Genomic DNA, 24,910 nt, shown 5'->3' on the forward strand with positions numbered 1-24,910 from the left:
GGGTGATGAATAGACTTCCCTTGCCATTTTCTTATGGAACTTTTCTTATACTGTTTGCCTTTGAAAGATCAGTATGCAAATTAAAGAATAATTTTAATATATTTATAGACTGAAAAACTGGTAACATTTCATTCTGATAGACTTGAATATCCCAAACATGTCTGGGCTGGCCAGCTGTCAGTGTTTTTCTATTGCAAGCATGTTTTCTTTGAAATGTAATGTGGGTAAAAAAAAATTATATAAATGGCTACAATATATTACTACCTTCACACATGTCATATGCTCTTAACTTACAAATTCAGTCTGCAATGCCATTATCAAAATAGTTTAAATGAATAAATTACAGGACACATATATTTTGTTATTCTCTAATTCCTAAGTAATAATGGGTTTTTGACTCTAAATCTCTTCTAAGAGCATCTTCACAATGTGAATTAAATAAAGGAATGTTTTACACCAACACTGAGAAGGGCAAACCTGCTCACCTTTGGACACCATCTCAGAACACTGGCACAGGAGGTCTAGCTTGCACCCTGCTATGAGCAAGTCACTAAAGAGGGATGACCACAAACCTTGTCAGAAGGTTACAAAGCTATTTCCTAGACATGGATAGCGTAACAAACTCAGACTGAAACCTGGAAATGTTCTACATTGATTTATGAAAAAATATAGAAACCAAGACCAGAGTGTGTCTCAGTGTCTCAGTGACCAAGTTACTTGCAGAATTATGGTGAGCTAGAAATTCTTGTTCAGCTTCATAGATTTAAATTCTTAAGGCTTTTTGAAGGAAAACAAACCCTAAGCAAAATAAAAGTGAAGTAAGAGATATCAATATCGACAGCAAGGAAATTATATGTTAGAGCAGTGTCTGTCATGCATGCTGGATTGGATCTCATGTATTTGCTCGGAAAACTAGGTTTCATAAGAGTTAAATGAAACAACTGAACTTTTTCAGAAAAACACAGCACCTGTCTATATATGAAATAATTGTTCTTTAAGCATAGTAGATTTTTCTCAGGTATATACTTCACATTTATCACACCCAATTCATCTACTTGTTTGTTCTCTTTTGTTCTCTTTTACTGGAAGAATGAATAAAGTGGTTGAACTACCTTGAGGGAAAGATGCAGTTTTTCTCTTAGTTCCTCACAGAGTGGCTTATACTGGAATAGCTGGCGGATCTGCAGTTTTTTGGGACATTTTCGCACGGGGGCTGGCAAGGATACACGAGCTTCTCCGATGCTGAGACCCCTCCAGGAATACCTTCTCACCAGGGGACCTTTGATCTCCCTCTGAACAGAGAGGAGCAAACAAAAAGAGCAAAACCCAAAAATGCACCTATTGGCAATATGTCTCAGTTGAAAGGCGTGTCATAGACCTAGACAATAAAGCCAGTAGATTCCTGGGAACAATTAATCTACGCTAAAACATCTTCATTTGGTAAGACAAACTCCCCTTAAAATTGCTTTATCCCCTCACTAAGTGTAAAAAAATGGGACCATACATTTCCTGACACAGCCTACCATTTGCTCTGTCTGCTTAATAAACTGAGTTTAACATTCTCACTGTTTAGAGCTTCATTTCCCCACAGAGACAAACATCTATTGCTTTAACATGAAAATACAGTTTTGAAACAATTATACCTCAGGAGGAGAAGATTCTTTCTGAGTCTCTGGCTGTAGATATGGAGGAACAATACTCTCTGGTTCTTTCTTCATTACCCAGGGGGATGATTCAGCCATAGGCCGAAGGACAGTAATACTTAAAACACCTGGTTTAAAGACAAATTTTGCTAAGAACCAGTTCAAATTAAAAAACAAAAAAGTGTCTCAGACCTACAGAAAAAAACTACCTATCTAAAAAACACCTTATTACTAACAGATAAAAGTCCTTGCATCCATGGCTACAGATAATATCAGATCACTGCGTTGATTATAGAATGGTGGTACAAGTTCAGATTACTCAGCCCATTTGTAACAATAACTTGCTTATGCTACTTGCTTTGATTCTTGGTTAACAGCTCAGTTGTATAGTGTGGGGAGTAGCCCAAACAAGGAAGAGCACAGCATTGACCCATGTGTACTGAATACTAATCTCAGAAGTAGTACAACATATTCAGAACATGCATAATTCTTCATTGTACATTATACTTAATGCCCTGATCACTGGATGGATTCCATTAGAGATTATTTATTTGTATTGTTTGCATAAATTTTGATGTTCTTCAAGATATTTTTTCCAGCCCAACCCAAAAATTACTTAATCTACTATGATCTATCCCACAGGCAACCTTCAAAATGGGTATCACCACTGAGGTACTTTGTCATAATGATACAAAATTGTGAAACTTTGCTGTAAAGGCAAATAGACCCAGTATTGTGAAAGGTGGAGCAGGAAGTCAGATGTGCTACTATTACAAATGATTGCTGGCTGTAAGTAAAATTTTTTTACTGGGATTTTGACTGGGTATGTATGCTCTCCATCTTTCTGATCTTTTCACCTTCTGCATTTTTCTGGCTCCCTCCATGTCCCTTCTTTTTTCTTTTTTCCCATGGCAGAATGGCTTCATTTGGTTTCTGCAATGGGGAACCCGTCATTTGTGTGAATAAAATACATTTAAAAATGTGCCACACTTTATAAGAGTAGTAAGTGGGAAACCTGTTTTATGCCATATGCTTATGACATAAATCTATGAGAAATTTGTCTTAGGACATTATGGCTTGAAGCAAATTTCTGTCATCATCCCCTCATATTCAGGGGAACCATACTTTCCTCTTTTTAAAGATTTTTTTTTTGTTAGCAACTACCTGTTGCTACAGTGTCTTTTATAGAAACACAGCAGATCCAATTACCTTTTCAACAAGCAACAATTCCAGGACATAATTTCTTGCATTGCTACTACAATGTGGTTGTTACCATGTAGTATTGGCTAGTCCAGTCACATTTTTTCAGCTTTTTAATATGTATCCTTTCCAAAAGATAGCCTAAAGGTCAACAACAGGGCATCACTCTCCTCATTGCTACATCATTAATGGAGACTGTGATACATTCAAGTTTTTTAAATGATAAACACAAAGAATATATTTAGTTGGCAATTGCTTTTATTTGTGTGACTGAGAGTGGATAAAGATATGCCATTTGTTAGTTCACTTATCCCTTAACAGTGTCCTTCAGTTAATTCTCTGTTTCTCAGAGTTTTCCCCCAAACTCATTTCTTCCACTCCTAGAAGGCATGGATCCTTATTTACAAGGGTAAAAACATTTCCTGCCCAAATAAGAGTTTTGAAACTTTTCAATTTTTTCTATTAGTAGTCTGTCAGAGAAGAAACATTTTCTACCTGGCTGTTCTTGTACAGGATCCTGCAAGACTGCAGTGGCAGGATCACTGCAGGCCTCAGCCATATACTCGCGTACATCCTTTGTTCGCAGGAGCTCCATTCCAGAACCATCCTCAGAGATGATGAAAAACCTGCACAGCCAAACACACACATGGGGCTCTATCAAGAGAGCAGAACTCCAGCATGATGGCATCAAATGTGCAGATACAGAGTACTGAACAAAGGCAGCACGAATCCATGAGCCCTGTAAAATACTATGAAGAAAAGAAAGTGTTAACCTATGAATGCAATGCATTTTACCTGGGGACATGCTCATTATCAGTGATAGGTTTGTTAACATCATCTGCTGCTGAACTCCTGTCCTCCTTGTCATCAGAGCCACTGCTGGGAATGCACACATCTGTGCTGCCATCAGCCAGGACCTATAGCAGAAATTATGTGAAATTACTTGAATTAAAAGATCCTTTTAAAACAGTGACTTGCTGGAGAACTTTAACCTAGCCTAGCCCAGTGAAAGAGACAGAAAAACACATTTCACAATGAGCAATTGGAAACTCACAGGAAAAAGAAATAAAGAGGAAAACTGAAAAGACAGTAAAACCCCAACAACATTTCTCAAAAGACATGCTGTATCATAAATACTAATATCACATGCTGGTATTTAATAAATTCCCAAGGACTGTTACACAAAAATACTCACTCATTGGTCAAGACAGGTAACTGTAATACTCAAGACAGACATTGATGTATACCTACTGAGAGAGCTTCTACAGTATTTTCCTTCTTGAAAACACTATGTGCTTATGAACTAAGGTAACATTAACATATTCAAACAAGATAACTAACAATGACCTAAAAAGGAATACTAATGCCTTTTTCAAGATACAATTTAAATAAGGGTGATTCAAAGCACAGTCCATTAACTGAATCTGACATACCTAGTTTTTAATCCTCACTTGCAGAGCTGATTATTTGCTATAGTACAAATCATGCTAATTAAAGGTGAGCTAAATTGTACACCATGTGTTCTGTTTCAGTGTCTCTAAAGAGGGATAAATATAAAAAAATAATATCCATCACATAGTCAAGAAGATATCAGAAACCTGCTTCTGGCTACTTTAAATATTACAAGGTTACAATTTGACTTTGAGAGAAGTTTATAATAGAATGTAGAAACTTGTTTTCTTCCATGTATTTTACCTTGAAAGTATTTCCTTCAGGATCCATCATCTCACAAATAGTGCTGGAAGTGTGTTTCATAATGTATCTCCCTGCTTGTTTCTCTTCTTCCTTGCTGGTGAAATCATAAACTTCATGGCTGTAAACTGCTGAGCAGTCTTCATCAAAGAAAAGAAAGCCTCCCTTGCTGGGTAAAACCTATGACAGCAAAAAGGGAAGAGGTTCAATCCTCAAAGGTGAAAATTCTAATTGAAAGATACTGTGAAAATGAAGAACATACAAATCAAGAGGACAGCTTTCAGACATTCAATATTGAATCATCCACTTTAGAGGAATCAAAGGCGAGAAAGAAGGAATATGAGGTCCTAGAGGTAGGCTGATCTGAGTCTCTGTGATATTTAACTTCAGGAAATTTGAGACTGTGATTTAAATACACTGTACATTTGTGAGTAAGTATCTAAACATTGGCAGAGTATGAAAGAGATAGAGTAATAGGGATTAGTGAAGACTACAGAGAAGGGAGGTAATGAAGATGAGAGCTGCTAATGGCAGGGAACTTGGAACACAAAGATTAAACATCACTGTCACAAACTAAAAATAATTCCCACCTGATATGTTCCCTGTGGCTTTGCTACAATAGATGTCCCATCTCCAAAGACAGTACAACAGGTACCATCCTCCCAATTTGCTATAACAGTAGCAAACTCAGGATGCTCTACTCGTGTACCTTTGCGCTTTTTTGCGATGGCTTCTGAGGGTTCATCTAAGAGTTAATGCAGAACAATGAGACAGGAGCACAAGAATCATGGAAATGTCTTAGGATTCAATTTGCTTTTTCTCTCATAGTGCTGGATCTTTATCTTTTCAGTGCAAGACCTTCATAAACTTCATAGCATCCTTTATCACATATTTTTATGTTATGTAAACAATATGCAAACTTTTAAGTTCTGGATTTTGAATTCAATACAGGAAAACCCAACAGTAAAAAATATCTGTAACCATCTGTAGCTGGCCAGGAAAGTACACTCTAATGTACCAAGTATGGTACTAACCATAATGATCTTCATATTTGCAATATACAAGTTGGATCACTGAAATTCTTTGTGTCTGTAATACAAACTCTAAAATGTGAAGAAATTCCTATTCAGCAACACAAATCTTGGAAAACAAATGATAACAGGCATGTTAATCTGGTTACTGCCTTTCTATTTAAGAGACAGTTCAGGTCAAGGGATTTTGACTTTTGAAATCCCACAGGGAGATGTCCCTGAACATTTTCTGCTATATCAATAATGGTCTTTCCCTCCACTGTGTTTGAACAGTCCAGATGCCCACACAGTAAATGTCCCCTTCATTTTAATTAAGGAGGACAGGACTTGTCTTGAAAATGAAGCAGTCATACAGAATACACCACCAGCCAGAAGAGTCACAGATGATCTTTAGCCCGACTTATTTCAGGCAAATACAAGTTTCACTATTCTTGGCAGGCCATTTTCCACAGCCATATTCAGATATTTAGTATCTCCAAGGCTGGTGAGTCCATGGCTTCACTGGGGAATGTAAGGATGCCTTGGTCCTTTCATACCTCTTCAGTTAAAACTCAAAGCTTCCTTGTTATTGTTAGGGCAGGGGAGAGAGGGCAATGAACACACTAAAACCCTGGCACTGTGGTCTCATGGGGAAGGAGGACCATATAGGTACGAAAGAAGGAGATTAAATTACTTGCAACAGTATAATTTTTGCACTGAATATACTGCTGAAAGAAAGCAAACAAACTAAGCCTAGACTGCACTAGTGGATCTATTATCTAGGCTGCTGGTATAAGCCACCTTTAGTATATATTTGGACAACTTTCTGCTTCATAAAATATTAAGTGCAAGAAAAGTAAGTGCTCCCCTTTAGATATTACCTGCTTCCACGCTACTCTCTGGTACAGAAAGGTCTTCACATTTTTCATAAAAAGATGTGATCCTGGTACCATCAGCATGTTCTACTACTTTGTTACCATCTGGCTTTTCAACAATTATCACTTCATCTTCTCGTACAGTCATAATCTGAAAAAAGAAGGACTACTCATTTATATTGGCCCTGTGACAGCAGCAACAATATAAGGGATCAGAACTGAAACTCTAAAGAAGCTTGCCTACCACATTGTCATCTACTTGAGAGACAGAGGAACCACATTTTCTTCAAAATCTAAAGCTACTGCATTTCTAACAGTGCAGTAACACAACCTGTAGGATGTTTCAAAAGAATAAATCCTACAACTTATGATTGCTAGCCCTGTCTCTTATCTTATAGACAGTGCTGCAGTAACACCAAAGCAGTTAATACCATTCCATCAGCTGGGTTCGTGGCCTGATACATTAAGAGAGGCTTCAGATCCATTCGTGTGGCACCCTCTGTGCCCACTAGAATGCCTAATGGAGTTGTTGTTATCCAGGTTCCTGCCTTAGGTTGTGTAGAAATGGCCTTTTCATACTCATCAGACTTCTGAGACGGTAGTGATGTCTTGTCACTGCCTTTTCCTGCAGAAACAAAAATTTCTGTATCAGACTTGATGTTCTCTAAGGCAAAAAACAAAACCAGTAAAGTTCAGTTTGTGAACATTGCTTTTGACAGAATTGCAAAATAAACTATTTAACAGGCTAGAAGAAAATTACAACTCCTGCTACTCAAAGACATGATCTTGAACTAGGCTTATCTAATGTACTTCCTTACAGAAAAAGTAAATAGCATGCTAATGCCATCAATCCTATGGTGCATCAGAAGAAAAGGATCTCATTATGAAAGGCAACTGGAGAGATCTTACTAGGAATGTTCTAGAGAACTCTAGAACCCGTAGTAGAACTAGAGAACTCTAGTCTCCCGTATTCAGGAAAAATAGACAAAGTGTACGCAAAAGACAAGAGTGTAGTCCAGAGAGCAGGCAGAAAGACTTAGAGCAATTATCTAGCAAAAAAGCACCCCTGAGGCCAAAAAGAGATGAAACTCTTTACTAGAAATTTGTCAAGAATAAGTAGGGGAGAAGGTGAAAAAGTCATCATAAATAAAGAACAAGAAATAAAGGACATACACTAGTCAGAGATACTGAGTATTCATATTAGAAAACGGTTTGTCAGAGTTGTTCTTCTTTGCAGGTATCTAAAGGAATATCCTAAGAAAAAGGACTGGACTTGACTCAGAAAGTCTCTTATTGAGACACCTTTCTCTTTGGCAGCAATTTTTATTCACCTATGTCCAATAAATTTTATGTTAATACGACAGGTCAGAATTATTCTGTGTACTAAGTAATACTGACAGTGATCTTGGACTACACTCTGAGGTATGAAGTAAACATTATTTCGTTCTTTCTCAGTCAAAATACAATAAGAATGGCTATATTACCACCAAGCATATGTCCATACAACCAATTGATAATGACCAATAGTAGGTTCCTTGGAATACATGGAGTGACAAAGAAAAATTTATCCTCTGTGAGAGAAACATTTCTTAATACAAAGACTAAAAACTGTAAGAAAAAAATAAGGACTTAACACTACTGTAGTTACAAGGATTTATTTTAAAAGACGTTGTGTTCACTCTGCTACCAATGAAGTTCTTACACAACCTTTTACTTATTAGAGTCCTACCATGTTAGAAGAAAAATAAATTTGGAGTAGGAGAGAGATGATTTGCTATGAAGGTAACATAGCAGTGTGCAGCAGCTGAGTACAGATAGAATTGCATTTTCACATTGTCAGAATTTTCAGACTAAAGATATATGCTCTTTATTAAGTATCATCAGCCCTACTAACTTTATATCTGTCCAAAACACAAGAAATATTACCTTTCTTTGTGCTATTCTCAGATAAATGGTCTGATTCTGGTAAGGGACTTTTCATCCGTATTTCATCTGCAGGTGGGGGTAGGACAGGACCAGAATCAGGGCTATTAATCACCGTGCCATCAGCAAACAGAATCTACAGAAATCAAGGACATACTTTAGGTTAAAATAAATTCAAACACCACAAGCAAGTCTTAAAGAATGTGTCACAAACGTGATAGTCACTAGAATACCGTAGGTGATGAAGAGGAAAAAAGTGAAATCACTCAGAATGAATACAAGAAATAAAGAAGCTATCTTGAAGAGAATTAATAGAACAGACTATTTCAGTTGGAAGGGACGTACAATGATCACCTCGTCCAACTGCCTGACCACTTCAGGGCTGACCAAGTTAAAGCATCTTGTCAATGGCATTGATCAAATGTCTCTGAAACACTGATAACCCTGGGGCATCAACCACCTTTCCAGCAAGCCTGTTCCAGTGTCTGACTATTCTTGTAAAGAAATGCTTCCCAATGTCCAGCCTGAACCTCCCACAGTGCTCCTTTGAGCCATTTCCATGTATCCTGTCAGTGGATTCCAGCGAGAAGGGATCAGCACCTCCCTCTGCACTTCCCCTGTCAGGGAGCCGCAGAGAGCAGGAGGTTGACACTCAGCACCTGGCTCTCCAAAGCAGACAAGCCCAGACCCCTCAGCCACTCCTCTCAGGACACACCTTCCAGCCCTTTCAGCAGCTTTGCTGTACTCTGGACTCACTGCAGGACCTTCCCACCCCTCTGGAGTGGGGGTGCCCAGAGCAGCCCCAGCACTGCGGGTGAGGCCGCAGCAGCGCTGAGCACAGCGGGTGATGGGTGATCCCCTGTGCCCGGCTGTGCTCTGTGTCTGATGCCCCAGGACACGGTTCCTGCCCTCTGGGCTATGCCCTGCTGACCCTCACTGAGCTGCTGCTGCCCCCAGCACCCCCAGGGCCCTCCCTGCAGGGCGCTCTGCAGATTCCTCTCCCAGTTTGTACACGTGCCTGGCATTACTCTGTCCCACTCTGTAGAATCCAGGAGTTGGTTTTGTTAAATTTCATCCCCTTTGTCACTGCCAGAAGGAGTGCTATTTGCTGCAGTCTGTGGATCTAATTAATGGGGACTCTTCTAATAACAAAAAGGCATTATAAAAATAAACAGTAAAGATTATTCTTCGACTAAATGGTCATAGGTTAATCACATTTTTTTGGTAGCAGTGATAATGCATAATATGTATTGACATATTGACCTGTACTGAAATATTACACATGTCTAGGAGTGCTGTGAACTTTTTTGGCCATTATGATAGTCAACAAAAAAAAGTGTTGGTTACTCATCAAATTATGTCTGGTTTCTGAGATCCATTACGCTCATCTCTTGATATGCATGTTCTCTGTGTGTCTAGATAAACTCTAGAATTACTCCAACCATCCCTAAATTAATTTATAAATACAGTAAAATGTAGAAAAAAATGGACAACATATAGAAACAATTCTAGAAATTGTTACTATAAGGAATAATTTATTTTTTCTTTTTTGAATGCTTATCATATGCAATAAATTTCTGATGACTCATAGACATTAAGTTAATACAATGAAGGACGCACTCATAATCTGTTTAAGCAAAGACTACTGCAAAATCATTTTAGGCACATAAGATCTACATTTTTTCTCTCAGGAAATAGTATGTTGTGAATATATAGACATACAGCAGCTATTTCTGAAATGGATATATTTCTCAGGAATCCTGGCAAAATGTTTTAACATCTAGTGTGATGAAAAAATGTAAAGAACTTACACTAGGCATTGTGGTCTCCTTAGACAGGAAAAAGAAATTCAGGAAATAAGGAATTATTTTGACAGATTCTGAGTCAAATTAGATGATACCTCTTTCATCTCTTTGCTAACTACATGTAGAGTCTTAGAGTTAAAAAAAAAAAATTGCTTGTGGATTGATTATAAAATTTGCAAAGATAGCTTATGGCACCTAAACTAACAAAATTCTACACAACAAAAATATGTGTAAACAAAACAGATACTTAGGAATATACTTTTCCCCTGAAAATTTAGGGTATGTAAATGTGTCTACAGGAGCTCATGTCTTTTCTGGATCCCATATGAGTGTTTAAGCTGAAAAAAATATATGAATGCTTTCATATTGCCAAAAATACTCAAAGCTGAACTAATCCACACTTCAGAAGTTTAAGTTTAGGAAGGCACTTCTCTGAACCATATTCAGCTATTTCCTAATAACAAGGTTGCCTAAAATCTCAGTGCCTGAAATTTTCATACTTAAATCTTCCTAAGTTCTGACTCTGAACAAAGCCAAGAGTACTTTAGTCTTAACATGGCTGCATAATTCAGTATTACTTAACTTCATCATCTACAAACTGGACACTTCTCAATCTCAGTAGACAAAAACAAGTTTAAGGGTAATTACCTTCCGTTACAATGAACTGTACTAAATTGTACTGCTTGCAATGAATTCTACCAAACATACCTGGGTAGATCCATCCATCAGGTGCTTTATGACAGTTCCTCGACTAGTGATGACTCTTGACACCTCTTGCTCTTTTTGCCTCGCTGGAGGTGAATAAAGATAAGAGTCCTTTACCTTTTGGGGATAGCTCTGTCTAACCATAATTTCCAGAGGAGGCTGCTTAGCCTGTTCACTTTGGGTGTCTTCCTGCTTGATTTCACCTTCTGTAACCTGATGTTCCTCCTCTCCACTTGGCATAACCTCTTTCTTCTCTTCCTCATCTGCTTTGCCTTTACTTTCCTCTACTGTCTCTTTCTTTGCTTCAGTGGCAGTGGATTCACCTTTCAAATCTGAAAGCAAACTTTGAATTACTTAGTACTGCATAGCACACATTCAAACAGTGCTACACACCCAGCACCACGATGTCGACAGATGTGCAACTCTAGGTGAGACTAACCCTCCTTGGCTGAATTTGTAATCCACAGAGTAAAAGACAGACCCTGATTTGAGAGCAAAGTTCAAAACAGTCACCTACTCAGAAACTCTGCATCCTCTTGTGAAGGTGGCTGTCTTTCCAAATGAAAACAAGGGGAATGTGAAGATGGATTTCTTATGGATGCTAAACTTTTGGAAGACTAACATCATGTGAGAGGAATTCCCTAACTGCCCATAAAGGTGAAAAAAAATCCCAACTGAGTTTCACCAAGTTTGAATTTGTAGAGAAACTCAAGTAATATATTCTGTCTGCTTGAGCAAGTACATTTCTTAGATTAAATGATGGCAATGTTTTGAGTATGCTAAGGGGTATAATTATGGTAATTTTATTGAGAGACTCCATGTAAGTGTCTGTAATTGCTCTGTTCACCTCAACTACTCAGCATTTCAACTTATGCTTCCTGCCAAACTATGTATGTTTGAGAACACTCTCCATGTTCATTACTTCATACCAGATTAATCAGAGCACATTTACTGAGCTGTACAGATTTGTTGTACATAGGTATTAAATGACATCTGTACATGGCTGTTTTTAGAATTAACTAGATGACAACAAAATTCACATTTCTCTGATTCAAAATCTAACAGTGTGACTAAAAAAACCCAAGATTTACTACAGTTTAGAACATGCAAAGATGAATCTAACAGTAATTTTCAAAAACACTGCAGAAAATAATTATTGCAGAATATTTGTCAGGCACAGAAGCTTTAAAGCATCCAAATACCCTATCAGTCTTCTAAAGGAAATCCAATGATAAGGGCAGAAAGGCTTATTCTGGGTGTTTTCTCTCTATGTACTGGATGGCATAAACCAAAGGACTTCTGTGAAATAATTCCTGTTTGAAACTGATTGCATCTTTTAGAAAAGCAACAAAAAACCCCCGATTGTAAAACCAGCAGCAGAGACTCCATCAAGCCTTGGTTAGTTTTCTTAATCATCCTTACCATTTATGAGTGTAACATTTTTACCAAATAAGTACAACTTAAACCTAGTACAAAGTCCTAGTTTTCAGTTTCAAGCCCCTGAAAATTGTAATAATTTTGTATACCTGTGTTTACCAGCTATCACCAAAATTCTGTTTTCTTGTACTTCCAGGCTGGCATTAGTCACTCCTTTGACCTTTTCTTTGGTACTTAAATGGAAGTCTCTGGTGAAATGAGCTCATTATAAGATACATCTTCTGATGCTTTAATCATTTTAGCGATTCTTCCCTGAATCTTTCAAATTATTAACATTTTGTCTTGGGGGTTTAAGTACATATGCTTTCAAAGGAAGTGCAGACATGGGTAATGTAACCATCTTCCTGCTATCACTCAAGATTCCTCTATATATATCTATTTATTTATTGAATTTGCTTGTTTTTCTTTAGTATTCCAATCTGTGTGCATATTCAAATGATTATCCAACATGACTCTCAAGGGCTTTTTAGGGTTGCGACTTCCTTCCCCTCAATCTTTTATGTTCAACAACTTGTGATTCTAGATTTCATATTTGTTTGAATAAAATCATATTATTCATGTTGCAAATACTATGAAATAGACATTATGACAGACTTAGCATTCTAACATGCTGAAAACATTAGAGTTACATCTAAACCCATCAATGAAGAAATAATTTTCTTCTGTAGTCTTAGCTTCTCTGAAATTCCTTACTTTGCAGTGTCTCAGAAAACTAACCTTGAAACCTTTCATTGAGGAAAGTTAGTACAAGTCCGTTGGGATAGGAGACATTCAAACTCGGAAAAGCAGGAGCATCTGACACCTCTTGTGCTTGGGGAACTTCTTGCATTTCTACCTACAGAATGAAAAATTAATTAGGTTCTAGTCCACATTTTAAAATAATAAAGAAAAAATGAAAGTACAGTTTTAGTGTGTATAGATTCTGTTTTAACAGTGGTTTGTTTTTTTTTTTTTTTTTTTTTAGTGCTGTCTACCACTCATATTTAATATTTTCAGAGTTTATGGATTCAGAAGTGGAAATATTAGTTATTTTCTTTGACTATGTTATCTTTCATTCACCTTGAAGAATCATCCCCTCCGAAACCTATGTAACAAGGGACTACACTATGCCAGTAGTCATAGGATGAAAAAAGTTTTGGGTTGTAGACATAGGTAACAGAGAGAACTTGTCCTGTTATTATTCCATATTCTTGCTTTTTAGGACGAGAAATACAGGGGAGAAATGGCAGATGTTTTGCCATCTGTTTTTCAACATCAAAGATGCTGTATATTTTACAGTTAATTTACATAGTATTACTGGTAATTAAGGCTACTCTCAATACTCTAAGATTGTAGTAACAGCATCATGAGGTAGAAGTCACAGAATAGGGCAGAAGTAACCCTCAGTTGTCATCTACTGCTCCCTGTCTAATGGTAAAAACAATAATCATTAGTGAAAAACTCTAATGTAAGGTATTCTAAAAATTTCCAGGGCTGGAGGTTTCCTGGTAAACTGTTCCAGGGCTTTACCTTGCTTAGCCTTACTGACATTTTCCCAGAGACTGACTTGAATCACTACTGCAGAAAATCAGTTTACTTCTAAATATCTCTGATGATACAAGCTCACATAATAGATGATGGTTATTTTTAGGTCTTTACAGAAGGCTATTCTGTCTCTCAACTCAAGATCAAAGAAACCCAAACTAATTATTTTAAATCTTTCCCACTGGTTAAGTTTTCAAGACCTGTAATCTTTCTTCATGCTTTCCTTAAAATTTTCAGAGTGGCTCATGTTTTTCTCGCAGTGCAGTATCCACAGCTGGACACAATACTACAACTGAGACTCTACCTGCCCTAAAAGAAAAATTACTTCACATATTTAGCAGGCTATACTCCTCTGCATTTACATCTCAGTGGTCTTTGCCCTTCTCACAGGAAGATGGCATTGTTGACTTACGGATAGCTTCTGATTCATGACAACTCTCAGACCTTTCTCTATAGAACTGTTACTGACACAATTGTTATCCATTCTCTAGATATATACAGATTATTTATATGTAATTGTAGAACCTACCTCTTATTCCTACTGAATTCCATCCTACTTTACAGACCATATCCACGTGAATTTGTCAAGTCCGATTTGGATTCTAATCCCGTTCTCCGAAATACTTGCAGACTCAAACAGACAGGTGCTGTATGCACTAATAGGGATACTCTCTATGCAAAGTAATTCCAAACCAAGTAGCTAAAAACCTTTTGGTTTAGAAGTCATCCTGACAGATTTTTAATTATAGGGCTATTTTTCTATAGGGTTCATTTGTGCCCTACAATTGCTGTATGTTATGCTGAGTGCTGTTTGGCAACTCCTTACACCACTTTCCATGATGAAATTAGGTAAAGAGCCCTTTTTGTGGATATGCACAGAACAGCCACAGTGTTACCTCAACCACAAGGTACTAAAAACTACTTCAGAAGAGAAATTCAGAATTCAAAAGATTTCCTAAAGATTTCCAAAGATTGATTCATACTTTCCAAAGACCTGTACTATGATAGAAGTGCTTCAGTTAAAAGCTAAAGTAACTTCCTCAAATTGCTAGTTCCTGGCTTGTTATGAGCTTAAAAGACCAAATTACAGAGCAAGGTACTGCAAAACTGTCTTCACTAAATTGCTGGTTGGTTAGACTTTTGAATATGGGTTTTGGAAAGCCCAAAGAAATTCTATTTGGTTAAACTAAAAATTTAGCAGTTCTTTTAACTGAGATATTAATAATCATGGAATGGTTCAGGTTGGAAGGGACCTTAAAGATTGTTGAGATCCAACCCTGGACAGGGACAGTATCCACTAGACCAGGGTGCTCAAAGCCCCATCCAACTTGGCCTTCAACACTTCCAAGGATGGGGCATCCACAGCTTCTCGGGGCATCTGTTCCGGTGCCTCAATCACTTTCACAGTAAAGAATTTCTCCCTAATATTTAATCCTAATCTTTCAGTTTAAAGCCATTTCCCCTTGTCCTGTCACCACAAGCTCTGGTAAAAAGTCCCCCTCCAGCTCTCTTATAGCCTCATTTAGGTACTAGAAGGCATGCTCTAAGGTCTTCCTGCAGCATTTTCTTCTCCAGGCTGAACAACCCCAATGGTTTCAGTTTGTCTTTGCAGGGAAGGTGCTCCAGCCCCCTGATCACCTGCAGTGTAACAGCTGTAACTGTAAAGCCAAAATTGACAAAAGAATGTGGGTCATGGCAGACTCACTGCTTTACATCACGGAGCCATAAAGACTAAGTTCATTAACAGCTGCCAGTATGTACATATGAGAACAACTGAAAGAATAAAACATATCCTTAAGAGCACCACAAATTGTTAGGAATTTGTAAAGGCACAGCTTAAAGCCCTCTGAGAAGAATATATGTTCCTTTTACAGAAGTTCATGCTTTTGAATTTTTGTTTTGTTTCTTTGGTTTGGATATTGTCTCTGCTCTCACCTTTTGTTCTTCTTTCTGTGCCACGTTATCAGGTGGTGAAGGGGCTAATTTGCGACGGTTTCCTTTGGTAGAAGCTTTTCCTGATTTTCCTCTGTCAAGCTTATCTTTTTTTCCCTGAGATGGTGTAATAACAGAAACTGTTGGAACTACCGTTGGAAGATGAACAGAAGGGATGTTCAGAATTCTTTCTAAGACAAGAGCTGCTTCATCATCTAAGGAAGGAAAAGCAAGATTTTCAATGTAATTAAGCTTCATAAATGTAGATGGCCATGTTTTTTTAAAAAAGATTTTGTTCACTGAATTCTACCTTAAAAATAATAACCTCACTGGGGAAGTTTGTTATTTCAGATAGAGGGACTGTATATATAAGAGTACTTAGAAAATCTTTTCACAGACTGACAACTTATTAGCCCAAAAGACATCTTGAAACTATTGCTTCCCACAAGTTGTCACTTAGTTGTCACCTCAAAAATAAAAAAAATATAATTTTAAAATTATTTTTTACTTCCAGAATACTTAGAAGTGGAGACATTCGGAATCTAGTATCTGGTAAATGATCACTGTGTTCTGCTTTATCATGAACTGATCCAGCATAGGCAGACTTGACAAATTTTGTACCACATATGTCGATTTTGCTATAATTCCTCAGAAAGATTCTAACGATCTAGACTTGATAAGACTCTTGCAATTCTTCAAGCCAAGCATTAGGACAGCCTTCTAGGCAGGTCAACAGGAAGGAGTCATGTTGCCTTTCAAAACAATTTCTTTAAAATAAAAGAAATACAAATTTACATTTTCTGTAATTATTTCAACAAACTGACACTTCATAGAAATTTCACCCATGCCTTTATTTTGGTTGCCCCCCAAAATAAGAATATGGTGTTTGAGGGTAACAATGGAAAAGAGTGGATTGTCAAGACTGAGATAAAGTGACTTTAGAAATCTTGAGAGAGATGTAAAATTCCAGATACATACATTCACATGTCTAGGACTTGAAATTGTACTCTCATGATTTTGTCAAAATATAAAGAGCAAGTGCAGATGTTCTATAGTATCCAGAATCAAAAGCCCTGCAGGTGCTTAAGCAGTCCCAGTTTCATAAAGAGACAAGGAGATTATTTCTAACAAAAATGTAAGGTGATTGGAAATTAACCTTTGATAATGCTGGAGAAAACAAAGAATAATTCAAAACTTGAAGAAATATTAACATCTGCCCCACAAAAGAAAAAAAAGTTGCATAAAGCTGAAAAACATCTTGAAACCTTTTGTCACCTTAGCTTGCCTAAAAGAAAGATGAAATAGATAAAGTATGAAAAACAGTAAGAAAAATGAGAATTAGAGAGCTTCCAGAAAACGATTTCATTACTGCTTGAAAAAAGGGTAATTTGCACACAATTTAACTGATCAGTGGAGAGAAACTGCAGATTTCATGTTATACCATTCTGCATTAGGGGTGGATGGCATATGAGAATCATCTAAGGGATTATTTCTGGTCAGAATTATTCTGAGCACTTGGAATACAAAGAGCCATGGGGGTTTGGCATAAGCAATGATCATAGAAAAACTGCAAGCAATGAAAGAATGCCAGTTAGCAGCACTCTAAAGCCCAACATGGCAAGGATTATTCTAATGCAGAATAGGATGATTGTGGTGGATGTGAAAAACATAAACATCACAGCTGACATGTAGGTGTTTAATCAGACATGTCTCTCTTTTATGTCAAAATCCAAGTTTTTGCAGGCCACTATTGTGAATGCTCTTTTGACCAAAGTCTAAGCAGTCTATTTTTTTAGTAATTAATTTGTCAAATATATTTGAACAATTAAAACTGAGTGTAGAGTTGAATGGTTTACCACAGTCCACACAAAGATGCATTCAATTAAATGTTTTCATATTTTAAGAGCTGGAAAATGCTGGAATTATTTTCTGATCAGAGAAGGGTTTCACTTTTATCCATAAGATGGTTTCAGTGGCCTTCAAATGCAATGGAAAAAAAACCTCTTGGTAAAAGCAGACGCTGTTTTCACTGTGGTTTTCTGAAGCAATTGCTTCCAGTTGGTGAATGTGTTTATTGAAAGGCTGAGAGAAATCCCTCATTATGTCTGCACAACTGTAACCTAAAGTCCAACTCCTAAAGTAAAATGAAAACTCCAGAATCGCCTATATAAGTTTACAAAAATATTATTTCTTGGAAAACCAAGAAGACTCCTCAGCAAATCACATTTTCTTTGGCTCAAATTAATTGGCTGATTTTGCTGGGCTACTTAATAACAATACTTGCACTGCTCTGTTTTCACAGTAAGCAGAAAAACTTGGAGACCTCCCTCCATTTTGAAAATTGAATCAGAATATTCTTGACAATGTAATCTCATTTTGAGCCTTGCTGAAAATTCTCTACCATGTAGTAACAGCTGCTGAGAAAGGAAGAATTGCATGCAACAAATTATTGGGTTAAGGAGTGTATGAAGGGAAAAAAAAAGGAAAAAAATTCCCCCCATGGTTCTCAAATATCCTCTTCTATTTGCTTACTTTACCTGCCTCCCCTGTAGGTCCATAATAGCTCAGAGACAGCTGGATTCCATTTTCCAAGGTGGCTGAAAAAGATCCAAACTTGCTCACAGCTTTCTTTTTATTTTTCAATTTTTCTAAAAAAAAAAAAAAAGACTTAATTTTAAGGACAGCAACACATATCAGAACCACCTGACCTGTAAACCAATGGCTGGTGTGAGAAGTGGGGCTGGTGTGAGAACCTTAGTGAGGATGACTAACCTAAATAGATTAAATGGAGCAGGGAAAACCAACATTCCATTCTTAGGGTACAATATAATAGTCAGTTTTGTGCAATACACCTGTGGTTTTTAGCCAGAAATAGCATTCTAATTAGTTAGGTGTGTAAAAACAGGTTTAACAGCAACAACTAATGTAAAGTCTTATGGAATTTAAGCAGTTCTGGAGTTATGGATCCTTGTTTCTTGGCTGATAAGAATGTTAAACTGCCCATTTCTATTGCATGTGGCACATGCACTAATAAAAATCACTGTCCCTCACATGTTGTCACAAGGACAGGAGCTGAACTTCAATTATCCCTGAGGTTCCCTTCCCTCCCCTCAGGATATTCTATGATTCTATGTATGTACTTTGAGGAGAAAGTAAAAGAAAGGACAAAAAATTTGCAAAATTAGATCCAAAGACAGGTCTGGGATTTGTAAAAGTGGATCAGGAGTCAAACTCACATAGAGGGGCAGATCAAGGTGTTATGTGATGAATATGTCATGGTGAAAACCACATGAACTAGGCAAGATACACCTCCCAGACACTGGATCCTACCTTGCCTGTACTTCAGCTGCTGCTGCCTTAAAGAAATGTTCTATTGGTAAGAGAAAAACTTGGGATTTCCCATATGGGCAACATATGGGAAATATGATATAAGGGCGAGGAGTAGCAGAGAAGACTACAAAAGCAGGTTAAGGCAGGCCAAGCTATCTCCGAAACTCATCAACATGGGACACATCCTGAGACCTTGCCTGTTCCTATTTCTTGTCTGTCACTGCAATGCTTATTGCTGAATACCACCTGTAGGAAGATGTTTTAGAATTTTGACTGCATTACACATTTACCATTGTACCATCCAGCCACTGTCAAGTATCAGAGTGGATTGATTCTTGTCTTCCCTACTGCCTTTCTATAAAGTGCTCCTGTTTACACGGGAGAAAAGCCTTGCACTTGTGTCCAGTGAATACAACTTGTCTCAGACACTCACACTCTGGCAGACCCTACAATGATACAGGTCAACTGTCAGAAGTGCAGACAAAAAAAATCTGGTCTGTAGAAGGGATGCAAATTTTGTATTAAGACAACCTACAATTACATTGCTGGTAAGCAAAGGAGAGAAGCAAGAGCAGGATGCTTTCTTACACTTGTGAGAAACAACTGCTCACTTTGAAATTTTTAAAAGGTTTAATAAACCTTAACAAAAATACAACAAAAGGACTACATAAGGAAAAATTTGCAGTGTGGGAAACTGCCCCTCATGCATACCACATGGCTGGTTCACCTTCAAGATGGATGCTCAGTCTTTTATACCCCTGGGGGTTGCATCAGCCAGCCCTGGCCCCTCCCAAAGTCTCAGTCAGCTCTTCTTTGCCATTTACCAGTGGAGACTGCTTTCCTGTGACTTGATTGGAGGTCAGGTGTTGCCATGCTCCACCCCCTAAGCAACCCCCTGAGATTTTTCATTCCTAGCTGCCCCAGGTAAGGGGCACCTGTGCACGCCTTCTTTTTACCTGTCCTAGACAACTCCAGCTGTCTGATGGTCACATTACAGGGGAAAAAGGGAACTGTGGGGAGAACAGAGGGCATCTAAACCACAATAACATAACTATACACCACTAAAGCTTTTCTTAATATCTACACAATAGTAATCCCTTAATTGCAAGAGCCAATCATCTCATTATCCATTTATAATACACTGATGAAGAAGAAAAGAGCTAAAATGTATGTTATCCTTTTCCAATACTCTTCAGTTTGGTGACAGGAATTCCATAATGTTTTTGGCAAACATATACACAAATTATTACAAACTGTCTTGCTTCTTGGAAACACACTTGCCTGGGTTCAGAAAGGATTTGGATTCAATGCTTTCTGAGTATGAACAATATATCAGCCAACAGCAGAAGTTGTTGGATTGCAGAAAGATCTGTTTTCAAAGCAAAGGTCTTGAGGTAATAATGCTATGGCCATCTGACCCACAAAAGGAGGTTCACATCAAAAGGGGAAATCTTCCCTTTAATTTTGACTTTGGTCACAAAGTCACAATGGTTTTAAGATCCAAATGAGTCCTCCACTAAAGAAGAAAACTATTTTCTTAAGGAATGGTGATTTGCTTGATTTAGAAGGGAGACTGGTTTGCACATGTTGACCTTCACTGTGCTTGTACATCTTGCTAAGACCTCTTTATGCAGTGCTTAAGTCAGTCAACTGGATTTTTGCTTTATTTTATGGAACACTGACTTTTCTTACTCTCTGCCAATGGTAACAATATATTTTCTGTTAGTTGGTAAGTTTTGCATCCAATTATTAAATACATCAAACTATTAATTCTTTATATCAGTGACATCAATCCACTGACCTGATGTAATTTGCTGTTCTTCATTAATTTCTTGCTCTTCAGCTTCTTTGAAGTTTTCCTTGGGGTCTGTGACATGAACGAAGAAATTGTGCTTGTCTTTCATTACTTTCACCTTTATCAAAGTTTCTGTAAAGCAATGGAATACTATTATTGCTTCCATCAGGCTTCAGAACTTACTTGCACCCAAATAAATGGTGCACCTGCTACTTTGAGTAAAGCACTCAAAAAAAGAAAATTGCTCATAACTGGACTGAACCATGTAGTAGAAAACCAAGGTGACAAAATTAAGGCTATCTGAGTTTAGACAAAATATATTATAAACTTTCTGATAATTAAATCTGAGAGTCTGCAGAAGACTCTGTGGCTTAGATATATTGCATTTGACTGGAAAAATAATTTGAACATCCTGGAAATATGATGCATCAGTTGCCATTGAAAAAATAAATATGAACTGATTTTTCTGCATTTCTAGTTTTCTGGTATTTCATTTATCTATCAACTGTTAACATATTACAGGTAACTGTAAAGATTAATGATGATAGAGCCTAATATGGAATTTCTTTAACTGAATTTTTACTGCTGAGACATGAAAAACCATTTCTGGATTAAGAAATTATTCCATTAGTTAGCACTGAGTCAAAGCAAAACATAAAGAAAATAAGAATCACTTTTTACAAACTCTATCTTCTCTACTTGAATCTGTCCTCCATCAGATGGGAAAAGATACCGATTGGTTCCTGATACTTGAATGATATCCTCCCCTGTATTGTAGCCATGAAACTGGAAAAAACAAGTTTTAAATTATCTGTAAATGAGAAAGGCAGTACACATGAAAGAGGTAAAAGAAGGAGAGACCATCAGGATCACACTGTACTGCTCAACATCTTTTGCTTAGCTATTGAACCAATATAAAAAAAACCTTGAGCAAATATCTAGCATTCTATAGTCATATCTAAATAATTTCCCCATTACTAACTGAGGTAACTTGTTACATGTGAAAACCATAATGGAAACTGAAGAGTAGCAAGGAGACCGGTGAGTTAACATACAGTGTGAGAGAAAGAGAAGTTCTGATCAAGTACAATGCCATGGGATCACATAAAGGTCAGGTAAAGATTCAGCTTTCTGCCCTCTAGGTTTTGGAATTCAGATACTGTAAATCTAATTAGATTGCTATGCCTTCCACAGTGCTACAAGATGGAAAAAATTACGTGACCGTATTCAAATAAGTCCAGACTGAAATGCCATCTATTTCTGAGTTTAAAGTCTGTACTTAAGCAAATTTAGACTGAATTACATTGATGTGTGCAAGTTTTGGATGCATGATAGACTCTACAAATATAAGGTGGTGCAAACTGCTGAAAAACTGAACAAAACTAGTGAAGAGCTCCCTCTGTTAGTGCAACAGGCAGAAAAAGGAAAGCTGCTGTGTCCATTGAACTGTCTAAACATGAGTTCCTGGGATTGCTAGGGACATGAAATACAATTACAGTTTGGATTTCATGTGCCTTAATCTCCAAGAGTGAGCTGAGATCCACATTTCCTGTTGCACACATGCCAATGGAGTTACTTTATGAAATATGGGAAAACTATGTATTTTAGATTAGGGCACTTCAAGAACATGAATTTTGAAAGAGGATATGTAAGAAATGGTGATTTCCAGTATAGGCAGTCAAAATTTCAACTAGGTATAGTAGTTCCTTACTATGGAAGATGGGACAATTTCTTATGTTCCCCTTGCCTATCCTCTCCCAGAAAAATCTCACATGATCAACTTATGTTTGTGTTCATGTCATATTACACATAAAAAAAATTAAATAATCTGGTGTGAAGATAATCTTGAACATCAAGAACTGCTTTTTAAAACTTTTAGAAAAGGATCTGCTGCTAAACAACAGAGGTAACAAGACCCAGTTAGGCTTAATTTGCCCTGAACTCAAATTTCACAATAGATAATAGCTCTGCTGTAATCTTGAATCTGTATATAGTTAACACTTTTCTAATGTAGTATAATAATACAACTCCTTACCTTATAAACTTTCTCAGAACCTGTTTCTGGAATGCTATGATCCTCCTCAAGTTCAGCAGCTTTTGCTGACTCATTTTGATACTTGTCTTCCAAAGGTCTTCTGTTTGATCCTTTATTTCCTTTTTTATTTCCTTCTTTACTTCCTCTTAAATCCTGGCTTTTCCTTTTACTTTGCAATTTTTCTTCCTTTTCTTGTTCTTCTTCCTTTTCTTTTTCTTCTTCCTCTCGTAATCGGTCCTGTTCAATCTTCCAAGCCTACATTCAACATTAGGAATTAAACAGACTGTGTTTATCTTTGTACTACAAGATATGTGCATGCTGAAAGAAGTAGAAGCAAACAAAACCAAAGGAATCAAAGTTCTAAGCCAAAACACATTTCCAAACGTGTCAAAAGTCTCACAATATCACACACCAAATTTTGGATAAAATTAGTGATTCACTCAATCTACAACAGCAGCCATTGTTGACCACAGGAAATGAATCAGGTGATTAGTCATATCTTACATGATCAGTCACAGGAGAATGATTTTGTTGAATACTTTTCCACAGTGTTTACCACCAAACCACAATGCATCATTGGTATTGGTTTATTCCCCAAATGCAACTGTGAGATAAAATGATTTTATTTTTTTACATAAAGAGGAATGATTTGTCAATGCCAAAATTATCAGTTTACATTAGAAAGACATTTGAGATTTTTTTGAGTATTTAGGGTTTTGTAGCACTTTATAGTCTAAACATATTGAAGGAGAAGTGTTTCTGGGGAAGAAATGGCAAGCATAGAGAGTTACAAGTCAGGCATTAGCCTCGATTGAGCTGTGACAGTTAACCTCATTTCCTCTCTATATTCCATATCAGGACTTGGATTGCACAACATTATACACTGTGAGGAAGATGAGACATAATATGTCTGTGAGGAGTCAAAAAAAGGAAAGAGAATACAATATCAATAAAACTAGATTTGTGCAGATTAATGGATAGTACCAATGCTATGACCAAAACGACAGTATGCTTAATCCCTGCCTCAGCCAGAAATTTATTGTGTAAAGCTGGACAAGTCAATTAATCTGCAGTGAATTTTCATAAATCCATCTATAAAATGGGATTCTCTGACCTAAGGGAACTTGGAGGTACAATATTGACATTCCCTAATTTCAAAGAGCTGTAGACAGTGAAAGTACAGTTGGGTACACAAGTATTTCCATGAATCTGGATCTTATCTTTTCATACCTTTAAAATCAGAAGACTTCAGTAACTAGTAGGATATTATTCACAACATTCACTTCCTAGTATTGCAATTATAAATTACTTTGGAATGCCTAGTCTAACTCCAAATAGTCTTCTCTTAAGAAAACAACATAACATGACTCATAATCATGAAGGAATAAATTAAAGAAAATAACATATACAAAAAATAACAAAGAGCAGAAAGACTAAGAGGATTCAGTCAAGCCCATGTACAGAACAAAGGCTCACCTTTCTAAGAAAGCAGTGCTATCTAGTCCATTTCAGAAACATAAATATTTTTGCCTCACCTTTAGAGAATCTTCTCTGATAATGGGACTTTCTTCTTTCTCGGATTGAGACTCTATTACATTCTCAGGTTCAGTCGTGCTGCCTTTTAAAAGTGAAAGGGAGAATAAGTGGGTTTTAAATACAGGAAAATAAAATAATTTTTTAAAATGGGGAAAAAATGTGCAAGAAAATAAGAACGTATATTTTAAAATAGGAAAAGCATAATAGTACAATAAAGCAAACTTAAATATATTTAGAAATAAAATAGAAAGTCTGTTTAGGTTAGAAGAAACTTGAATCTCATGACTGGGGACCAAATACAGTAAATAATATATCAACAATTTGTGTAAAGACTGGCTCTCTGCTTCTTGCTATTGAAGACTTTGCTCTGGCAGCGTTTGTTTGTTTTTAAGTGAGCCAGAACAAGCTCAATACCAGAGTCACAGACGTTACAACCTTTCAGGACAAAAAATCCCAAATAAATGCTAT

General features: G+C 37.0%; 1 protein-coding gene across 1 annotated transcript in view; it reads right to left on the reverse strand.

Moving 5' to 3' along the window:
- SPAG17 (sperm associated antigen 17) overlaps nucleotides 1-24,910 on the reverse strand; it is an 86,410-nt gene that overhangs the window by 11,574 nt on the left and 49,926 nt on the right. Inside the window, 17 exon segments of the mRNA XM_058800061.1 lie at nucleotides 1,113-1,292; nucleotides 1,644-1,771; nucleotides 3,339-3,469; nucleotides 3,639-3,760; nucleotides 4,539-4,715; nucleotides 5,126-5,268; nucleotides 6,427-6,571; nucleotides 6,852-7,045; nucleotides 8,347-8,479; nucleotides 10,857-11,185; nucleotides 13,008-13,125; nucleotides 15,750-15,961; nucleotides 18,284-18,394; nucleotides 20,878-21,003; nucleotides 21,546-21,657; nucleotides 22,907-23,161; nucleotides 24,442-24,524. Of these exon segments, the coding sequence (XP_058656044.1) occupies nucleotides 1,113-1,292; nucleotides 1,644-1,771; nucleotides 3,339-3,469; nucleotides 3,639-3,760; nucleotides 4,539-4,715; nucleotides 5,126-5,268; nucleotides 6,427-6,571; nucleotides 6,852-7,045; nucleotides 8,347-8,479; nucleotides 10,857-11,185; nucleotides 13,008-13,125; nucleotides 15,750-15,961; nucleotides 18,284-18,394; nucleotides 20,878-21,003; nucleotides 21,546-21,657; nucleotides 22,907-23,161; nucleotides 24,442-24,524 (2,699 nt within the window).

Source organism: Ammospiza caudacuta, chromosome 2 (genome assembly GCF_027887145.1).
Source record: "Ammospiza caudacuta isolate bAmmCau1 chromosome 2, bAmmCau1.pri, whole genome shotgun sequence".
NCBI lineage: Eukaryota > Metazoa > Chordata > Aves > Passeriformes > Passerellidae > Ammospiza > Ammospiza caudacuta.